The sequence below is a fragment of the Camelina sativa genome, chromosome 5 (genome assembly GCF_030686135.1).
Source record: "Camelina sativa cultivar CO46 ecotype springtype chromosome 5, ASM3068613v1".
Classification (NCBI taxonomy): Eukaryota; Viridiplantae; Streptophyta; class Magnoliopsida; order Brassicales; family Brassicaceae; genus Camelina; species Camelina sativa.
Genome location: NC_141884.1, coordinates 33,748,812 through 33,766,677, shown reverse-complemented (window position 1 = coordinate 33,766,677; position 17,866 = coordinate 33,748,812). Strand labels below are relative to the sequence as shown.

The 17,866-nt window shown below is 32.4% G+C and overlaps 2 protein-coding genes, 1 long non-coding RNA gene and 1 pseudogene across 8 annotated transcripts; 1 reads left to right on the top strand and 3 right to left on the bottom strand.

The window, feature by feature from the left end:
• Window positions 1-1,791: 1,791 nt before the first annotated feature.
• LOC104787686 (uncharacterized) lies at window positions 1,792-2,499 on the bottom strand. The gene has a single exon (XM_010513293.3). The coding sequence runs from the start codon at window positions 2,326-2,328 to the stop codon at window positions 1,825-1,827; it is 504 nt and encodes a 167-aa protein (XP_010511595.1). The 5' UTR covers window positions 2,329-2,499; the 3' UTR covers window positions 1,792-1,824.
• Window positions 2,500-7,494: 4,995 nt separating this feature from the next.
• Window positions 7,495-15,991, bottom strand: LOC104787685 (LEAF RUST 10 DISEASE-RESISTANCE LOCUS RECEPTOR-LIKE PROTEIN KINASE-like 1.4). 5 transcript variants are annotated; one of them, XM_087451028.1, is made up of 5 exons: window positions 13,883-14,727; window positions 9,375-10,094; window positions 9,105-9,134; window positions 8,361-9,005; window positions 7,495-8,290 (listed from the first exon to the last, which is right to left on the bottom strand). In XM_087451028.1, the coding sequence occupies exons 1-5, from the start codon at window positions 14,589-14,591 to the stop codon at window positions 7,656-7,658; spliced, it is 2,739 nt and encodes a 912-aa protein (XP_087307154.1). In that variant the 5' UTR covers window positions 14,592-14,727; the 3' UTR covers window positions 7,495-7,655. The 5 variants fall into 5 exon arrangements, with proteins under 5 accessions (XP_087307154.1, XP_087307153.1, XP_010511594.1 ...); XM_087451027.1 differs by lacking the exon at window positions 13,883-14,727 and adding an exon at window positions 11,065-11,959; XM_010513292.3 differs by lacking the exons at window positions 9,375-10,094; window positions 13,883-14,727 and adding an exon at window positions 15,141-15,991.
• On the top strand, window positions 9,034-10,405 carry LOC147944697 (uncharacterized). The gene is made up of 2 exons (XR_015557688.1): window positions 9,034-9,166; window positions 9,776-10,405. It is a non-coding gene; the product is annotated as an uncharacterized LOC147944697 (long non-coding RNA).
• On the bottom strand, window positions 11,976-13,224 carry LOC147944696 (LEAF RUST 10 DISEASE-RESISTANCE LOCUS RECEPTOR-LIKE PROTEIN KINASE-like 1.4 pseudogene; annotated as a pseudogene). Its single transcript, XR_015557687.1, has 2 exons — window positions 12,162-13,224; window positions 11,976-12,057 (listed from the first exon to the last, which is right to left on the bottom strand). The product of XR_015557687.1 is annotated as an LEAF RUST 10 DISEASE-RESISTANCE LOCUS RECEPTOR-LIKE PROTEIN KINASE-like 1.4 pseudogene (transcript).
• Window positions 15,992-17,866: the final 1,875 nt, after the last annotated feature.

Genomic DNA, 17,866 nt, shown 5'->3' with positions numbered 1-17,866 from the left:
TGAGCATGTCTCTAGGTTTGGACTTTTGGCTTATGCGTCTTCATTGGATGTGATTGGGTGTTTTGGGTCTATAGTTGTTGATGCTCAAATGATCTCAGTACACTAGTGTTTTATGTTAGCACTTTGCTTTAACTGTGACTGAACTTCATGAAAGATTGTATGAAACTTGGAAAAGATTTTATGAAATTCATGAAGGATTGTATGAAATTCGGGAAGAATTCTATGAAATTCAGGAAGACTTCTATGAAATTCAAGAAGGATTTCCTTGAACTTCATGATGACTTTCATAAAACAAATTAGATTTCCAAACATCAGAATGTGCACAAAAATGAAATCATTATCCCTTACTAATGGAGTAATCTACTAATATTTGACACATTGAAAGCAAAACACATAAAAATAGAGATTTAGAAACACATTTATTCAAATTTAGGAAAGTTACAATAATATTCAAGAATGACACTTTTAAATTCAGGATGCTCTTCATAAAAATAATGGAGTAGTGATTAAAAACAATAAAGTGCATGAAATCCATCATAGTTGAGTAATATGTGATACATTAAGACACCACATAAATAGAAGAAGATTCAAAAATTCATTTATTTTAGTGTAGGAAGAATTTCATAATGTTTAGGAAAGATTGCATAAATTTAGGAATGCATTCTTGAATTTTAGGAAGCTATTCCTAAATATACCAAAATCTCAAAACGGGGATAACTAGAGCCAGAAAATCCTCCACCACTACCACCATACTTTTCTTCATCAACAATACTAAGCCACTCTGTAACCGAAAAACTACAAACCGAAAAAGCTGAATACATAAAAATGGACAACAACAACGAACTTTCTTACTCATTAGCAACTACTTTGTTTCCAATGATATTATAACAAACACTTGGTATGCAACAACTTTGATGTTGATATATGCTATGTTGGTGGCCGTCGCTGAGTCTGTTTATATGGTCGTGGCGGTGGGAATTCGCAGGACTGAAACGATGGTGGTGGTGGATGTGTTGTATGCAAAATTTGGTTTGAATTAATGCTAAAACAAAATCGATCTTAGTGTCTTCATCTAACACCACAATCAAATTGAAATCTATCAGTTCTTCCCTCCAAGTCTAGCTTTCGTTGTGAACCCAAGCTCCAGTCACATGCTCTTTCCTCAAAAACAGAGTTTGTGGATTCGTCAGAGATTTTGCCGATTTAGTATGACCCTAAGCTTCTTTGATTGAATCTCCGACATATTCTTTGATTGAATCACAAATATGATTAGTGAAAGAGATGAAGAAGAAGAAGAAGATGTGAGATCGTAGGTTTCACCGAAATCAGAATCGATAGACTCTTGATTATAATTATTTTATCCTTTTATCATGAATTAATTTAGTAATTAATTTTAGAGAAATGTTAGTTTTGGAAAATTTGAACTTATGTGCTAACTTTGAAAGAAAAACCTAAAATAGTGTTATTATTTCTCTTCCTTTTATATTTGCCTAATCTATAGTTAACTTATTTAATCATTTATCGATCGTGACAACGTTGTAGGCCAATTCTTTAAATGAAAACAAATTGTTATAAACTCTCTCTCATTGTATGATCAAATTCAGAATACAGTAATTGTTCGAACTTGTCAATATCCTCATCAAACCACTAAATTATTACTGCAATTTTTCACGAAAAACTTGCAATAATAAGACCTAACACCTAGACCAAGAAATAATATTTTCACAAACGAATTGGGAAAAAAAAATCAGGCGAAATCAAGAACAAAGAAAATATAAACAACCGACGAAAGATGTTAAATAAGTTTATTTTGTTTCAAGAGTTTTACTGTTCAGGAATAGTTACAAGAACTGGACGCCAAGCTCGTCGAAGTAACCTACATCGAAGTGTAACAGACGACATGGGCCTCCTAACAGACCCGTTAAAGCCCACACTCCGAGCCGCCGTTATCTCTTCTCCACCAAAACCTCCGTTATTATTCTCAACGCCGTTAACCGTTACATCGTCCCTCTCCATCTCCACCTCCATCTTCTTCTTCCCCTTATCGCCTCCTCCGCCGCCGCCGACACTACTTTCCTCAAACGGAGGCGACGATACAAAAAGCTCTCTCAGCTTCCTTCGAGATCGGATCTTACCTCTCTTATCTGATTTATTCGATTCGTCTACGTTGTTTTGGATCTCAGGTAACCGCCACCGATCTGATGATGATCGGGTGAGTAGTAAACGCAGCGTTTTACGGCGGCGGAGGTGGATGACTGGACTACGCGTTGGACTCTCCGCGACGGTGCTGCATTGAGTAGCGAGAAGCTTGAATTTTTGCAGAGACATTTTTGTGATTTGATCTCTGTGTTGATCATTTGGATTGGTTTAGTGTTGTTGGATTCGATTCGTTGCTTCGTGTGAGTGTATGAGTGTACTCGTAGTGGAGGTAAAGGGAATAAGGGTGACTAGGATCGGCACCATTCTTGAAGAAGATAGGTTACACGTGGCAGTTAGAATGAGTGTTGTTTACTTTTTTTTTGGGGATATTTGATATGATATTTATTATTTAATATGCCAGCGAATTTCTCTTTTTGTTTATATATTAAAATAAAATTAATGGGGCTGATTTCTTTTTAATAAAAGACCAAAGAGATAACAGATAAAAATTTGTTGAAAAGAAAAAAAAAAACAAATTAACATCAAATCCCTTAGATACAAGTTAGATTCAAAACCTATATGAAACATAAAGAAGATGGATGAAGTTCTTTTTTACAACATATGTATACTCAAAAACTTATTTTATGAATCCATATGTTTAATTTTTGTCAAGTCTACAAATTTTAAGAGGAAAAAAAAATATAAATTGTGGGTTGAGTATCTAATCACCGTAAATGTTTTACTATTTCGATCTAATTTTGTTAGTTACAGTAGAACCTCTATAAATTAATACTCTTTAAATTAATATTCGCTATAAATTAATAAATTCTTCCGGTCCCGAGTTGGGCCGGTGTAAAAATTGATACATTTCGATAAATTAATAAGATAATAATTTTTTCAGAAATCCTATGTAAAAATATGGTCCCATCAATATCATAAATTAATAATCAAGCTAATATTGATATATATATATATATATATATATATATATCTAAGAAAATCTAGTGAAATATGACTCTATTGTTGTTTTCATATTCTTGAATTTGCATTCTTATTGGAGATCATCTCTAATCTTTTTCATTACCGTCTTCTCAAATCGCATCCAAAAATTATGGAGAATCATAAATGCGATAATTGCTTCCTTACATGTATTTGATTCTAAAATTACCACAATATATTCTTTGACTTAATCATTACCATGAATGATAGTAGCAATTTCTTCTAAAACTCTAAACTTCTAACATTTATCATTTTTACCTAAACTCTAAACTTAACAATTACGATAGCCAAGATTATAAATTAAGAAAATTCTTAAATATTATGAATGATAACAAAAGTATCTTATTTTATAATATAATTTTTTAAAAAATTATGAAAATTAAAAATCTCTTCATAAATTAATAAAATATTAATTTATCGATAAATTAATAATTGTTAATTTATCGATAAATTAAAACTTCTATAAATTAATAAAATTTTGTGGTCTCGAACTTATTAATTTATAGAGGTTTTACTGTATAGGATTCCAATGTTTGTGGTGATTGGAGCAAACAAATATGTAGGTTTGTAGATTGGCTTTTATTACTACTAGGTGCTTCCCCACGCAACGCGTGGATTGTGCTGTAGTTGACATTTTCTTGTTTTTTTTTGGTCTTTTTCATTTTCTCTTTTGTATTATTTCGTTTTAATTAGGCATATACGGGCTTTGCCATCACTTTTATTTATACACTATATGTTTATACCATTTCGTTCAGATGTGTATAATTGTGGCGTTTATTTTTTATGAATTATGAAGATGTTGTTTCTTGCTTTTGAGGATCCAATCTTATCATTGACTGATATTGTTTCCAATATATTTATTGTATTATAGATTTTCTAATTAACTGCTTATGTAAACTCTTCATGTTGCAATAATAAGTTATTTTTTTAAAATATCTTCCGTGTAAGTGATTATGTTTGTATGCCCATGTTTTGGTCTAATATCAATAAGATCGTTTCTGTTTTTCTTTAGTTGGCTTTGAAACCAATATTCAGTTAAGCAAATAATGGGTCGAATTATGGTGTTAATAAGTAATATAAATTCTTATGTATATATATTGTATATATGTGACTATAAATTTAGCTAACTAAAAGATTATGTAATATTTAAATACAATCTTGAACATATATGAATATTTTTTTATTTGTGGGAGGAATGTATGAAATTATTGGATAGAAGTTATTTTTGAGTTAAATGACCTTTAATGTCTTTAAAGTGAGTTAAATATTAATAAATTTTTATATGTGTCTTGACTTTTTTAAAAAGAAATACCAAGTGTTTCCTTCCAAATTTGAAGTGATATAGTATTTTAGTTTTCTTATATGATTTTATGAACACTCACTGATTAAATCATAAAATTTGGAGAAATGTTTATTTCGTTTAATCATCTGCTCTTTTAAATAAATTAAATAAGTATGTTGTTATTCCTACAAATAGGACAACATATATTATAGTTTAACTATGGAGTTAAGCAATGGAAATGGAACTTGTGATTGCAAGACAAAATGCTTATATGTTACACATTGATCGTTTAAAAATGAATAGGAACATCTAATTCTCAAATAAAGTTGATTGTTTTGTTAAAACCAATATATGTGAATTTAAATTTAACTATGCAAATTTAAAAAGTAAATATGAATAGATTAGAAAGGCAAGAAATATAAAAGAAATAGTTTTTTATATAAATAAAATAAAAATTGAAAACAATGTTAAATATATATAATACTTTCTACATTAAAATATAAAATCAAACTCTTACAAGTTACAACACATATGAGATATAACAACATTTGATATTGGTAGGAGAGGAGGAGAGAATGTTTACTATAAGATGGTAATCCAAATTAGATAATGGAGATGAATCTTTAAAAAATAGAACAATGTAATATCTATATATATATATAATACTTTCTAAATTAAAATATAGAATCAAACTCTTACAACACATATGAGATATAACAACATTTGATATTGGTGGGAGAGGAAGAGATAATGATTACTTATAAGATAATAATCCAAATTAGATAAAGGAGATAAATCTTTTAAAATAAAAACAATGTAAAATATATATCATGTAGTCTCTAAAATTAAAATTTAGCATTAACAATTTACAATGATATATACTTTTTTTCTTTTACAACCTATACAACAAAAATAAGAAATCAAAAATAACAAAAAAAAACGAAAAATGATTTGAGGTATTGTAGAAGAGAATGAGAGAATGTGAAAATGAGATAGTAAAAGAATGTCAATATGAGAGAATGATAGATTGAGAGAATGCTTATTTATATGATAAGAAATGATGGAAGTTACATTTAGAACTATGGAGTTACAATAGTAATTTATTGTGTTTGAATAAAATTGAGTGGTAGAATATGATTAATGCATAATTTATTTTATTTTCAGTTAATAATTTTATTTTAATGTGTGAGTTAAATGTATTGTGTTTATTGGATCTTAAATATTGTTTAAAGCAATTAGAAAGCAAAAAAAAAAAAAAAATAGAAACATTAAATGAAAATCAACCAATAAGGAGAGACCAAAACCTTACTTTTATATATATGATATATTGCTTTAAACTTTGAAATGAGAAATATATTATAAACAATAATTTTACATGAGAAATATATTAATTTAGCCAACCAAAATATGAATATAAGTTTAGCCAACCAAAATAAATAAAAAGTATTAAAATTTAACCAAAAATAATTTCTCTTGAAAGATAATAAGTTAGTAGAAGGAATGAATTAATGTACAATTATTGGATAGGAGTTACATTTGAGTTAAATGGAGTTACATGTCTTTAATTATAAATAAATATTTTAATTTTTTATAACCTAAAATAAAAGGAATACCAAGTGGCTGAATCAAAATTCACATGATTTGGTTGTTTGTTGATATAAACTCAACACTTACACATAATATTTCAAAATAAAAAATATTACTTTTTAAGTGACAAACTAAATTAGTTTTCTTATAAAATTATATGAATTCTTCAATCTCAATAATTTTTAAAATCCCAAGGATAACTTATTTTTTTTTGGTTTTCACTCATCAATTTAATTTATAGTGCTAGATTTCATACTAATGGTTTCATCTTTAGAGAATTTAGTGAAATGATATTTTTAAAATTATATTTTATTTTTATATTTAAGTTCCAGTTGAATATGTTTTGTTTTTTGGATCATTTTTTATTTTGATTAAAGACACAAAAAAGCAATTGTTTAATTATGTTCTTTTTGTTTTCAAAAACCTCAAATCATAAAAATATATATATATATTATATTGATATCTGCAGATTTAACAATTGGATCACAAAACAAAATAGTCTTTATAAATGGATAAATGGATAATTATATTGATCTTTAAATATTATATTGATCTTTATAAATTATTGAAAATGATACATGAATATGTGAGATAACCAAAGACATAATAGATAATTATATATGGATCATTTCAACTTTATGATCTTATTGTGTGGTGAATATTGTAAGGAAGTATGAAAATAATGACTTATAAGATGTTAATATAAAATAGAAAATGGAGATAAGCATTTTAAAAGATTAAAATAAATATATAAGATATACATATCATACAAACTCTAAAACTAAGCTTTTACAATGATATTTGATTTGATTTTTTATAACCTATATAACAACAATAAAAAAAAAACAAAACAAAACAAAAAAGAGATTTGAGAGTAGTGGAAGAAGATGAGAGAATGAAAGAGTGATAGACTAAGTGAATAAGATAATGAGTATTTATAGGAAGAGAAATGATGAAAAATTACATTTAGAAAAATGAGAGTTACAATTCTAATTTATTGTTTTGTTTTAATACAATTGATTAATACAACTTAGTGGAGAAATAAAGTTAATGAATAATTTATAGGAGAAGGTATAAAGATTTCAGTTTTATATTATGTGAGTTAAATGTGAAAATTAATTGTTTTAAATTTGTGTTTTAATATAAATTTTTTTTATATTAAAATTGCATTGCCAAATGGATCAATAAGGAGAGACTGAAACTCTACTTTTATATATATGATTCATAATGTATATCTAGTAGTGATGCACGTACTCAAATAGAAGAAATCTATTGCAAACCAATTATGAACCGATTTTTATACAAATAGATTTGATATGGAGTTGTTTGTTATCCATCTTATAAAAATAGAATGTGTATTATTAATCCACTTAACATTAGTTAAATTTCTAATTTTGCTATAACTCATTATGAGTTACTCATACATTTTCCCTATAAGACTAATGTGGTAGAATATTAAGAATATGACGATTATTGGAATGTACATCTCTAGAAATAGTAATGTCATTTTAGTTTGTAACCAAAAAAAAACGTTATCACAGAAATAGAACAAATAGGTCCATTTCTTAATACACAGTCTCGTCCAAAAAAGGAAAACAATAATAATTATTAAAAAAAGAACACTTACAGTTCACGGACGATTCCTAATTTACAAACTCGCCGCCGTATCAGAACTACTCGTCCACTTATCAGTCTCCGGCGAAATCGGCGGCGGAACACTATTTCTCAACAATCCAACATCATCACCACCACGTTCAATATCAACAACATCCGGAGTAGACTCAACCACCCCAACACGCTTCTCCCCATCCTTAATCCCTTTCAAAATCTCCACAATCTCATCCATCGAAGGTCTAACCTCTCTCTCCTGTTGCAAACACCGAAACGCCAGCTCCGCCACAGACATCATCTCCCTCCTCACATCTAAATCCTTCTCAAACCCTAAACTCGGATCCACGAGCTCGTGCAACGCGTTGTTCTGGATTTTGGATACGGCCATGTTCGCGAGGTTAATATCGTGACGGTGTCGAGTTATGTCCACCGCTTCTTTCGATGATATTAGTTCGGTTAGTACCACTCCGAAGCTGTATACGTCGCTCTTCTCGTTTAATCTGTAACATTGGTAATACTCTGGATCTACATAGCCTGGTGTGCCTTGTGGTGCAGTTGAGATATGTGTTTGATCCATTGGAAATAATCGCGAAAGTCCGAAATCGGCTACTTTGACTTGGTAGTTATCTTCTAGGAGTATGTTTGTAGTTTTGACATCTCTGTGTATGATCTCTGTATAAACACATTGTGAGAAATTTGCAAATGTACTGTGAATTTTAGGATGTTTGATGTTGTTTTGTACCTGATTTGTGGAGGAAGGATAATGCGCTTGCGGTTTCGATTGCGACGTTTAATCGGGTTGACCAGCTAAGAGGACGAGCTTCTGCGCGGTCGCCGTGGAGATGTTCAGCGAGTGTTCCGTTTGAGATGTACTCATAGACTAGTAGAAGCTCTCTGCTGTGTCTTGATGTGCATCCGTAGAGTATCACAAGATTCTGATGTTTTATCCTTTTCAAGATTTCGATCTCGTTCTTGAACTGTTCTACGCGTTTTAGCGATCTTTCGTAGAGGCGTTTCACTGCTACCGCTCGTCCGTCTTTTAACATGCCGTAGTAGACTGTACCGAAGCCACCATCTCCGAGCTCTCTGGAGAAATTCTCGGTTGCTTCTTCAAGTTCTTCGTAGCTGAAGACTTGAACTCCGTAGTAGTCGCTTCCGTTTGGAAGGTTAGAGATTGACATTGAGGGAAGATAAGAGTGATTGCTACTAGAGGAGATTGTTGTGGAAGTTGGATTTCTTGATGTTTCTCTACTCGAGTATGATGTTGTTGGCAAGTCCTTGCTTGTGTATTGAGCTTCTTGTGTCTTTCTTCTCCGTCTGATGAGTAAGAACACACATGCGACTATGAGAGCCAGCGCCGATATAGATACAGCAGCTGCAATAATACCTAGAGAAGGATAAAAGAAAAGGAAATCGTAATAAGTCTGTGATGTTGCCTATGTTAATCAAATCAGTTGTTGCCAAAGAACATGAAAAAAGGGAGCACCTGTATTTGCTTTAGTAGACTTCTTTCCAACTGCATCAAAAATGGAATGGCACCAGAAAAAGGTTAGTTGAAACTAATAACAGAACTATAAATGAAAAAACTTGAGATTCTTTCTTCTATATATACTTTAATCAGAAACTGTAAGGATGTTCTGTGGATGATCTAGTGAAAAGGTTTGTGGGTGAGTAGGGAGATTTAAAGAAGGGAAAAGTGGTGGTTATTGAGGAAGAACCATTAGGAAATTAGAATTAGTAGGCAAGATATCCTTACCCTTGTCTGTAGAACCGCAAACACCGTTACCTGGCTGATCATCTATACAATAGCAGACAAACCCACTCGTGGTAAGTATGTGATTATATCCACAAGAACCCCCAGAGTCTCTGCACTTCTTACAATCTAAGTTAACTCCAACCTCGAAACTCTCTTTAAACGCCTTATTTAGATTATCCGTACTTGGAAAGCTCTCGAGTGTGTTCAGTGCGGTTCTAGATGCGGGAATATTAATGTATATACTGCAAGATCTCCTAAAGTCTATGAAAACCGAACTGTACCCTTCAAGTAGAGAGGACACTAGGTTTCTCGTCACGTAGTAATTTCTTCTATCATCATCCCCACACTCGAGCTCTTTCACATAAGTAGCATTAACAAATGGTGAAAAGTCTTGGTCGCAGTTGTAATAAACGGACAGCCAGTCGGTGGTAGGAGCAATTGGAAGAACCGTTTCGTTGAAAGAAATCTTTAAAGAATCTTGGGAACATGGATCATCGCTATAATCGGATCTGGCAAGTTTTATGATACCAGAGGTATAGTTCGCCGCTAGGATTTGGAATTTCACAGAGGAAATGCTAAGCTCTGGAAATCCTCCGCTACAGTCGAGCTCGAAGTCGGGGTGACCGCAGTCTTTTCTGCCAGGAATCCAGAAAGGGTACAAGAGACCGCTCTGATTGCCACAACTAAACGAGGGACTGCAGAGTACGTGATGCTGCTCAGCTGAGAAAACATAAGATGGGAGGATGACAAAGAGCATCCATATGAAGCTATAGGATATAGATTTTGATAGGGAAGGAGACAAATTGATCATTGTGTAGCAGTTGCAGGTGAATAAAGAAAATGGTGAAGAAGGAGAAGAAGACGAAGAGATGAAGCAATTGGGAATATGTCTTGGTTTTTTTGTAAGACTTGAACTAAAAGGAACACATGTTTGTTTTTGGTCTTTTTTCGACCAACCTTCACTTTAATATTTTCATTTAATGTTTTCTATCTGGAATTTTATATTTTCAAAATCGAAGTTTCTTTTGGAATTAGGTGGCTTACGACGACGACTTTGAATGGTACTCCTATTTATATTGATAAACGATAATGCGAATAGTGTGATTCAAAACGAGTTTTTTATCATTGTTTTTTATAGAATATAAAACGAGTTCCCACTTTGGACTCTTCTTCGTCTTTTATTTTTTAATTTTTACTCTTTTGTTTTTTTCAGTACGACGACTTTCAAAGTCAGGTGTTTGGAATTTTCTCAGAAAGAACCTAATGGGAAAAAGAATATCATAAAAGTAGGACCCTTTTAATTTTTGCATAAATTGACCAGCGCACAAACCATGTCCTAGTTTGGTCCAATGGTTTTTATCAGTTCTAGAGAATTTAACGATATTGTGGGTATTGTCAAAAAAAAAAGGATATTGTGGGGAAGAAAAAAATGGAGTGTGGGATAAGGCAAAGAGAAGAAGAAAAAGTGTAAGAGAGCTAGACTGCTAAGTTAATGCTAATTTGTTTGAGATAGAAGAAGATTCAAATAAATGATTATAGGACCATTTTACAGAGTGGGTTTTGGGGGTAGTGGTGTTATCTAGATTTTTCTAAAGGTTGTGTTGCTCTTAGGAGGGAGATATACCGGTTATACAAGCAAAACCAAAACTAAGACGGCTACTAAAACGATGATGATGTATAAGAAACTTACCATCATGTGGATGGAGATTATAGCAACTTGAGGATGAGGCTTCCTTGCAGCAAATTTGTGTGGAATTTTCGAAGCCGCAAGTACCACCAGAGGATGAACATTTTTCATGACAAACTTTCTCATCAATCTTCAACTTCACCTCAAACCCTTTACTTAAAGTACTTTCGAGATGTACCAAACTCAACTCTTTTTCTTCTGGTACGAAGCTCTTAGGAACGTTAATAGTAAAAATGCCTTGACAGGACTTATGATAATCAAGGTTTTGAGAGACCGAGACAGGACCTCTACCAGGACAAGTATAACAGGATTGGTAAGAAAGCTTAGTGTCGCAGAGGTAGAAAACATTGAGGCTCTTGTAGGTCGATGAAAGCTCAAAGATTTCGGGAGGCAAGGTTGTGGTGGCTGTGAAAGTAGCGTTACAAAAAGAACCTTGAAGCTCTGCTCTAGCAAGTCTAAGAGTCTTAGATGTTTGATCTATTTGGAGAACATTGTAAAGATGGTTTGAGATGATTAAAGAGGTAATGTTTTTATAGCAGTTAAGCTCCAGCAATGGATGACCGCAAACTTGGGGACGACTCCCACCGGAGAAGGGGAAACCAGCAGCGATATTCCCACACTGAAACTTAGCTTCGCACCACCCAAGTTCTTTTTCATTTGAAGCACAGAGAAGAGAGTGAAATAAGGAGAAAAGGAAGAACAAGAACAGACAAGAAGTTGAGAGATAGTACATGATTTGTTGAGATCTATGGAACAGTGTGTCTTTTGTGTTTGGTTTATGTTGAGAGAGCAAAAGAAATGATTTAAACAAAGAAATAAAGAGAGACACTTGAAACGGGAGACTTGGCGTGTCATTATTAGTTTACTTTGGAAGACTTTTTATTCTTTGTATTCTCTTTTCTCAAAAGCTAAAATTTTCGAAGACTTATGTTACCATTGTGAAACTCTCTTTTTAGAAAAATTGTGGGAACATTACATGTAAAGAGGAAAGAGCCACTTATTTAAGTTGATAGACGACTCCATCATATATCATCCCTTGTTGGAGGAAAATGTCAAACCAAGAAGTTTATATCTTGAACATGTAAAGAGGAAAGAGCCACTTATTTAAGTTGATAGACGACTCCATCATATATCATCCCTTGTTGGAGGAGAATTTCAAACCAAGAAGTTTATATCTTGATCACCTTCTCTTTATAAGCTCACTACTAAGCTATGTCTAAACGTGTGAAAATTATTAGAGGAAGATCAAAACCGAAATTACTTGGAGAAATAAGCTTAGTAGTTGTTTGGTATGTCAAATTAAAGGGTTAATTAAAAATAATATGGTATTCAGGAAGAGAAAGACTTGTCAAACTGTGATTTTAGGTTTCAGTTTCTCAAACCATGCTCATACTGCATAAGTTAGGGTTATTAGAAGTAAAGTCGCTAGCCCAGCATAAGAAACTTACCAGTTGGTGGATTGCATTTAACTCCAGATGGCAAGGTTTCATCGTAGCTACAGATTTCATGAGAGGATGAACATTCTTGACAACTTTTCTCATCGATCTTCACCTTCACCTCAAATCCTTGTCTTAAAACACTTTCCAAAACTTGCAGATCCAACACTTTCTTTTTTGTAAGGAAACTCATAGGAACCTTCACGGTGAAACTGGAAAGGCAGGTCTTATATAAATGGTTCTCAGACACGAAGATCTTACCTATCTCACGACATGTATAAATCGAACGGTGAGGATAAACATGTGAACGGTGGAATGTAACGCTCTTGTAGGTTGGCAAAAGGTTGAAAAGCTCTGGAGGTAAGGTTTCGTTGGTGAATGTAGAGGAGCAAAAAGGCTCTTGCAGTAGGTCTCGACTGACAAGTGTAAGGGTGTAGGATGTTTGATTTATATGGAGAACATGGTACAGATGGTCTGAAATGAGTAAAGAACTGATGTTTTTCTCGCAGTGAAGCTCCAGGGATGGATGACCGCAATGTTTGTGACGATCCCCTCCCCAGAAAGGGAAACCGGCGGTAATGCTCCCACACTGAAACTGATGAGTTTTGCATGACCCATGTTCATGTTTACTTGAATCACAAGGAAAAGGGTAAAATAAGGAGAAGAGGATGAACAAGACTAGAGAAGAATTGGGGAGATAGTACATGATTTTGTTGTGGTCGATGAAAACTGTGTCTATTGGGTTTAGTTTGTGTCGAGAAGATCAGTTTAAATAAAGAGAGAGATAAGCATAGAGAGATGTCGTGGAAACGTACGGTGAAGAGACTTAGGACCAAGTCAAGTTGGATAGTGACAAAAGCAGAGAGACTTTGGATGTCTCTAATAGTTTACTTTGAAAATATTTTCTTCTTTGTTTTCTCTTTTTCCAATTTTTTTTTTAAAAAAATTGAAAGACTGCTCTTACTATTGTGAAACTCTCTATTCAAGGAAATTGTGGGAACACTATACGGTGCATGAATCCTGATATAGGCCTTTTGGCTTTTGCAAAGTGTCCAAGGTTTGGGGGTATCAGGTACGTTAGTCATTTATGCACTCTTAGAAACTTAAAAAAAAAAAGTATTATATATATAGAAATTAAAGAAATTGCAGAGAAATTGACTATGGAAATAAAACCATTTAGTACGAAAATTGACTGACGTGGAAGAAGAAAATTCAATTAGTGATACAGCTAACTAGTTGTTTGATATGTCAGAGTAGGGTGAAAAAAACTCAATAAATATCTTGAGTTTTACCACCATGCTCATACTGCATATATCTCATAGGCTCATAAGAAGAACCAAACTGCTACTTGAGCATAAAATGAAGAAAATGGATATGAAACTTACCAATTGGTTGATCGATTGGAATGCATTTAAATGCATACGGAAATGTTTCTTTGAAGCTACAGATTCCATGAGATGATGAACATTTCTGGCACGCTTTCTTATCGACCGTCAGCTTCACCTCAAATCCTTGTTTTAAAACCCTTTCCAATTTGGTCATATTCAACTCTTTCTCCTTTGTGAAGAAAATCCTAGGAACGTTTACGGTGCAACTGGAAAGGCAGGACATATGATGTTTAGGGTTTTCAGACGCTGAGATTGGACCAATCTCAGGACATGTATGACTGAAAAGGTTATGCGTAGGAGAGAGGCAGAGGTAGAAAACGGTGAGGTTTTTGTATGCTGGCGAAAGCTCGAAAATTTCTGGAGGCACCGATTTTTCCAAGTTAAAAGAGGAGCAAAAAGAACTTAGAAGCTCTGCTCTGGCAATTGTAAGAGTGTTAGATTTTTGATTTAGATGAAAAACATAGTATTCTTCTTTTGAGATGAATAGAGAGGTGATGTTGTTTTTGTGGCAGTGAAGCTCTAGCAATGGATGACCGCAATCTTTGTGACGATTCCCTCCCCAGAAGGGGAAACCAGCGGTTATGTTACCACACTGAAACTGAGCTTCACACCACTCATGTACTTGTTTACTTGAAGTACAAGGAAGAGGGTGAAATAAGGATAAGAGAAAGAGAAAGAACAGACAAGAAGTGGGGAGATTGTACATGTTTCGTTTCAGATCTATGGATAGTGTGTCTTCTGGGTTTGGTTTGTGTTGAGAAGAGCAGAAGAGGTTCTTTAAACAGAGTGAAAGATAAGCATAAAGATGAGGTGGAAACTGTGAAAGGCCTGAAGACCAAGTCAAGTGAGAATTGAATAGTGACAGAAGCGGAGACTTCGGATGTCAGTATTAGTTTACTTTTAAAATATTTTTGGTTCTTTTCTCTACGCTAAAAATTTCGAGGAAGCCTAGATGAAGTATTATGGCAAAGTGTCGCACACGTAGTTGATGAGGTCTCAGGTTCCAATTGCGGATGAGTATGGGAACACTATTAGGTACATAAGTCCATTGATGTAGTATTTTAAATTGATCGACGATCTAAAGCCAAATATAGGTTGGTAAACAATTTGATCATATCAGATTTTGAAAAATTATAATTATACTCTAGGGACATGCGTTTCATGCAGTAGAGACATAGATTACTAGTTGTTTTGATATGTCTAAGCTAAGTCTAAGTAATTGATATGAAATGATAGAGATGCATAAGAAACTTACCAGGTGGTGGATGGAGTGAACATTCTTGACACGTTGTTTTATCTGTCTTCACCTTCACCTCAAATCCTTTTCTTAAAACACTTTCCAAATTTGTCATATTCAGAATTTTCTCATTTGTAACGAAACTCTTAGGAACGTTCATGGTGAAACTGTCATGGCAGCTCTCGGGACGTTCAGGTTTTTCAGACACTGAGATCTGACCTTTCTTTAGACATGTATAACTCAAATAGTAATGACGAAAAGGTTTGCAGTGGTAGAATACGGTGAGGCTTTTGTAGGTTGGCGAAAGCTCAAAAACTTCTGGAGGCAAGGATACGTTGGTGAATACAGAGGAGCAAAATGGTCCTTGCAGGTCCGCTCTGGCAAGTGTAAGAGTGTAAGATGTTTGATTTATATGGAAAACTCGGTACACATGGTTTGAGATGTTTAAAGAGGTGATGTTGTTTTTGTCGCAGTGAACCTCCAGCGATGGATCACCGCAGTGTTCAGGACGGTTCCCGCTCCAGAAGGGGAAACCGGCAGTGATGTTCCCACACTTAAACAGAGTCTCACCACACGAATCCATTTTACTTGAAGTACAAGGAAGAGGGTGGAATAAGGAGAAGAGGAAGAACAAGATCAAACTAGAACTGAGGGGATCATACATGATTTTTGTCTGATCGATGAACAGAAGAAGTGTTTTTTCAATCAAGATAGAAATATAAGCCTAAATATGAGGTGGAAACGGTGAAGGGGGATAGGAGACCAAGTCCAAGTGAGGATTGTGACAAAAGCGGAGACTTTGAACTATTAGTTTACTTTGAACTACTTTTTTTTGTTTTTTCTCTAAGCTACAAACTGAAAAATATATTTTACTAGAAATAGGCTCGGGCGATACACGAGATATATTTAATTTAATTTTTATTAATTATGATATATTTTAAATTTAGAAATGTATTTTTTATATGAATTTTTTAAATTTTTTTAATATTTGTTCCTTTTTATATATGGTTCATAATGTTTGGATGCAAAATAAAATAAACAAAACATATCGGAAATTTTTTTAGTGAAGTAATTAAATCTCTCAAAATTTTGTTGTTTTTGGATTTTACTGCTTTGTGATAAATTGTTAGGTTCTTAAAGCATCTCCAACCCACTCTATTTTAAAGTCAAAACTTTGTTATAGAGTAACATTTGCTCTAACCCTACTATATATCTTACTCTAAAATAGAGTAAATGGTACGATTACCCTATATGCAACTTTAATTTTTTACACTAACTCCATTTTTTAGTATAAAATAGATTGACATATTGAAAAAACTATGCTCTACTTTAGAGTAAAAAAATAGAATATATATTGGAGATAGTCTTAGCACACATGAGATTTGTATAGAGACCATATATCAGACATTCGAAACGAAAATTGAGTATTGAAAATTGTTTACAAATATTACCAAATAAATCTCATCTTTCCCTACATCTTTTCCAAAGCTGTAATATATGGATGCGATCAAGACTTATATGATCGTAAAAAAAAAAAATTGATAAATATTTATCTTTTTGCGAGTGGTTTTACAACTTTATATATTCTTTAACTCAATCTTGATATTTGATTTTCTTTTTGACTCCACAATATGTTGCTACGGTTTGATTTTCTTCAGTTAGCTTCCTAACAAATATCTTGTGAATTAGAAACTCTATATGATTGCTTAGAATGTGTTATACTTCTATGATTATGGGTTATTTCTCGGTCCTTGTCTCTATTCTTATGTTCTTTTAATTGTCAAAAAAATGAATTCTCCAACATTTCAATTGGTGTAGATGGAAGGGAAGACAAAATTAGAACAATTGATATCAACAATAGATACATTCCAATTATTTTTCTGACATAGCTACATTTCTAATTTATTTTAACTTACATCTAAATGCTTTTTTAATTAACTATATAAAAACTTATAATATCTATATGTTGACTTTTTCATCAGATTTTGATGATTTTAAAATAAGATATGTGAGGACAAAAAATCTGACCGACTCAAATTCATCCAATCAATAAACTAAATTTCTAAAACCTGAATTTTGTACTATACTAATGAGATTATGAATCTAGACAATATGTTTTACAAGGTAACAGAGGAATCACCAATGATTATTTTGAATATTTAATAATTGTACTCATGATTTATCATATGCTCCAGTGTTTACTCTCTAATCTGGTAATAACCCTTAATATAAAAAATTGGAATAATGTATATTAAAATATGGCTCATGTCATAAAAATTTATGAAATATCTTATATTATATCTCACATTAAATTTTGAATAAAATTCATGAAAAGAAAAATGTATCAAATTTAATATTTTTAGATTCGATATATTATATCTATTTTCTAATCATTTTAAAATATATACTATAATTACCATTAAATTATTTTGTGAAACTATTGTTTCCTACTATTTCATGGGGTGATTAAGCAATTATGTTATTTTTCTTTTCTTTTAGTACATACGTTTAAAGACAGTCAAACTGTAACTTATAGAATATTAAATATAATTTAATTTAATCTGAGTTTTGTCTTTAATACAATATATATGATTAGTGAATACAATGTGATTTTTAAAAATATATTAGAACATATTTTATATTTTTAAATTAGTCTGTCATAAATTAATTTGGTTTCAATTTTTATTTTAAAATATGAAAACTTTTTTTGTTTTAATTGGTTCGATCAGTAGTTTCTTTTTTAT

Excerpts from the sequence above, each read along its gene's own strand:
- LOC104787686 (XM_010513293.3), bottom strand. The coding sequence starts at position 2,328 with ATGTCTCTGCAAAAATTCAAGCTTCTCGCTACTCAATGCAGCACCGTC.
- LOC104787685 (XM_087451027.1), bottom strand. The coding sequence starts at position 11,794 with ATGTACTATCTCTCAACTTCTTGTCTGTTCTTGTTCTTCCTTTTCTCC. Across the intron at positions 10,095-11,064 it reads TAATCTCCATCCACATGATG|CTGAGCAGCATCACGTACTC; the intron begins GTAAGTTTCTTA and ends ATGTTTTCTCAG. Across the intron at positions 9,006-9,104 it reads GTCTACTAAAGCAAATACAG|GTATTATTGCAGCTGCTGTA; the intron begins GTGCTCCCTTTT and ends ATCCTTCTCTAG.